At 53.3% G+C, this 1,780-nt stretch overlaps 1 protein-coding gene across 1 annotated transcript in view; it reads left to right on the top strand.

The window, feature by feature from the left end:
* BLVRB (biliverdin reductase B) overlaps positions 1–1,667 on the top strand; it is a 2,122-nt gene extending 455 nt beyond the window's left edge. The window contains exons 2-3 of the mRNA XM_010567136.1: positions 3–92; positions 1,409–1,667. Of these exons, the coding sequence (XP_010565438.1) occupies positions 17–92; positions 1,409–1,572 (240 nt within the window). The 5' untranslated portion in view covers positions 3–16 and the 3' untranslated portion in view covers positions 1,573–1,667. The remainder of the gene's footprint in view (positions 1–2; positions 93–1,408) is intronic.
* The last annotated feature ends 113 nt before the right edge of the window (positions 1,668–1,780 follow it).

Here is a 1,780-nt window from a genome sequence, read left to right as displayed (position 1 = left end):
AGGCCCCACCACGGTGATGTCTGAAGGCACCAAGAACATCGTGACGGCCATGAAGACCCACGGCGTCCGCAAGGTGGTCGCCTGCCTCTCAGGTGGGTGTCCCCAATGTCATCATCGTTGTCATCCCCCAAAAAATATGGGGGTCCCCTACTCTGACCCCCCACTTTCCCCCCTCACAGCTTTCCTGCTGTGGGACCTGCAGAAGGTGCCCCCCCGGCTGGTGCCGGTGACGGAGGACCACATCCGCATGCACCGTATCCTCCAGGATTCAGGGCTCGACTGTGTCTACGTCATGCCCCCCCACATCGCTGGTACGAGCAGGGGGGAATGCACCCCAAAAATGGGGGGGAGGCAGGTTTTATCCCATTTTAACCTCCTGTCCCATTTTATCCCAGTACCCCAGCTTATCCCTGTATCCCATTATATCCCCCATATCCCATTTTCCCCCCATATCCCATTTCATTCCCATCTCCAACATTATCCCCATATCCCATTTTATCCCCCATCCCATTTTATCCCTGTATCCCACTTTATCCCCTATCCCATTTTATCCCTGTATCCCGTTTTATCCCCATATCCCATTCTACCCCCTATCCTATTTTATCCCCATATCCCATTCTATCCCCCATCCCATTTTATCCCTATATCCCATATTATCCCTGTATCCCACGTTATCCCCCATCCCATTTTATCCCCAAATACCATCTTATTGCCATATCCCATCTTATGCCCATACCCTATTTATTTCCCTATTCCATTATCTCTCCATCCCATTTTATCCCTGTATGCCGTTTTATCCCCGTATCCCACTTTATCCCTCATATCCTACTTCATCTCACCCTCCCCCATTATCCCAGTTTCCCCATTATCACACTCTCTGCTGTTATCCCAGTCTCCCTGTTATCCCCCATTATCCCAGTTTCCCCATTATCCTGCTATCACCCACTATCCCCCATTACCCCAGTCTTCCTGTTGTCCTGTTATCCCCCATTATCCTGGTCTCCCCATTATCCCAGTCTCCCTCGTTATCCCAGTCTCCCCCATTATCTCACTACCCCCATTATCCCAGTCCCCCCATTATCCTGCTATCCCTGATTATGCTGGTCTATCCCATTATCCCAGTCTCCACACTATCCCAGTCCCCCTGTTGTCCTGTTATCCCAGTCTCCCTTGTTATCCCAGTCTCCCTTGTTATCCCAGTCTCCCCCATTACCCTGCTCTCCCCTGTTATCCCATTATCCCCGTTATTCCAGTCTCCCGGTTATCCTGCTATCCATTATCCCAGTCTCCCCATTATCCCGCTCTCCCCCATTATCCCACTATCGCCATTATCATACTCTCCCCCGCTATCCGTATCTCCCCATTATCCCGGTCTCCCCCATTATCCGTGTCTCCCGTTATCCGGCAGAGGACCAGCCGCTGACGGGGGATTACACGGTAACGGTGGGCGCATCCGGAGGCTCCCGGGTTATTTCCACGCACGACCTCGGCCATTTCCTCCTGCGCTGCCTCCACACCTCCTGCTACGACGGGAAAAGCGTCTACGTCTCCCGGGATTATTCCAAGGATTAGGGGGATCCCTCGGGATCGATCGGCGTGGGCGGTGGCTCCCCGAAATACCCCCTGACTCCCCCCCACGCATCCCCAGGGAGATTAAATCCAGTTTTTTCCCAGCCCGGATCCGGCCTTTTTCTGTTAGCTGAGCTGAATTAGTTAGGGTGCTCCCCTAATTAATGGGGGGGGGCTCGGGTCCGTCCGTCCGCGGCATCGTTAGGCTTAA

The sequence above is a fragment of the Haliaeetus leucocephalus genome, unplaced genomic scaffold, assembly GCF_000737465.1.
Source record: "Haliaeetus leucocephalus isolate CR32 unplaced genomic scaffold, Haliaeetus_leucocephalus-4.0 Scaffold227, whole genome shotgun sequence".
Lineage (NCBI taxonomy): Eukaryota > Metazoa > Chordata > Aves > Accipitriformes > Accipitridae > Haliaeetus > Haliaeetus leucocephalus.
The sequence above is the reverse complement of the archived record's forward strand: the minus strand, read 5'-3'. Positions and strand labels throughout refer to the sequence as shown.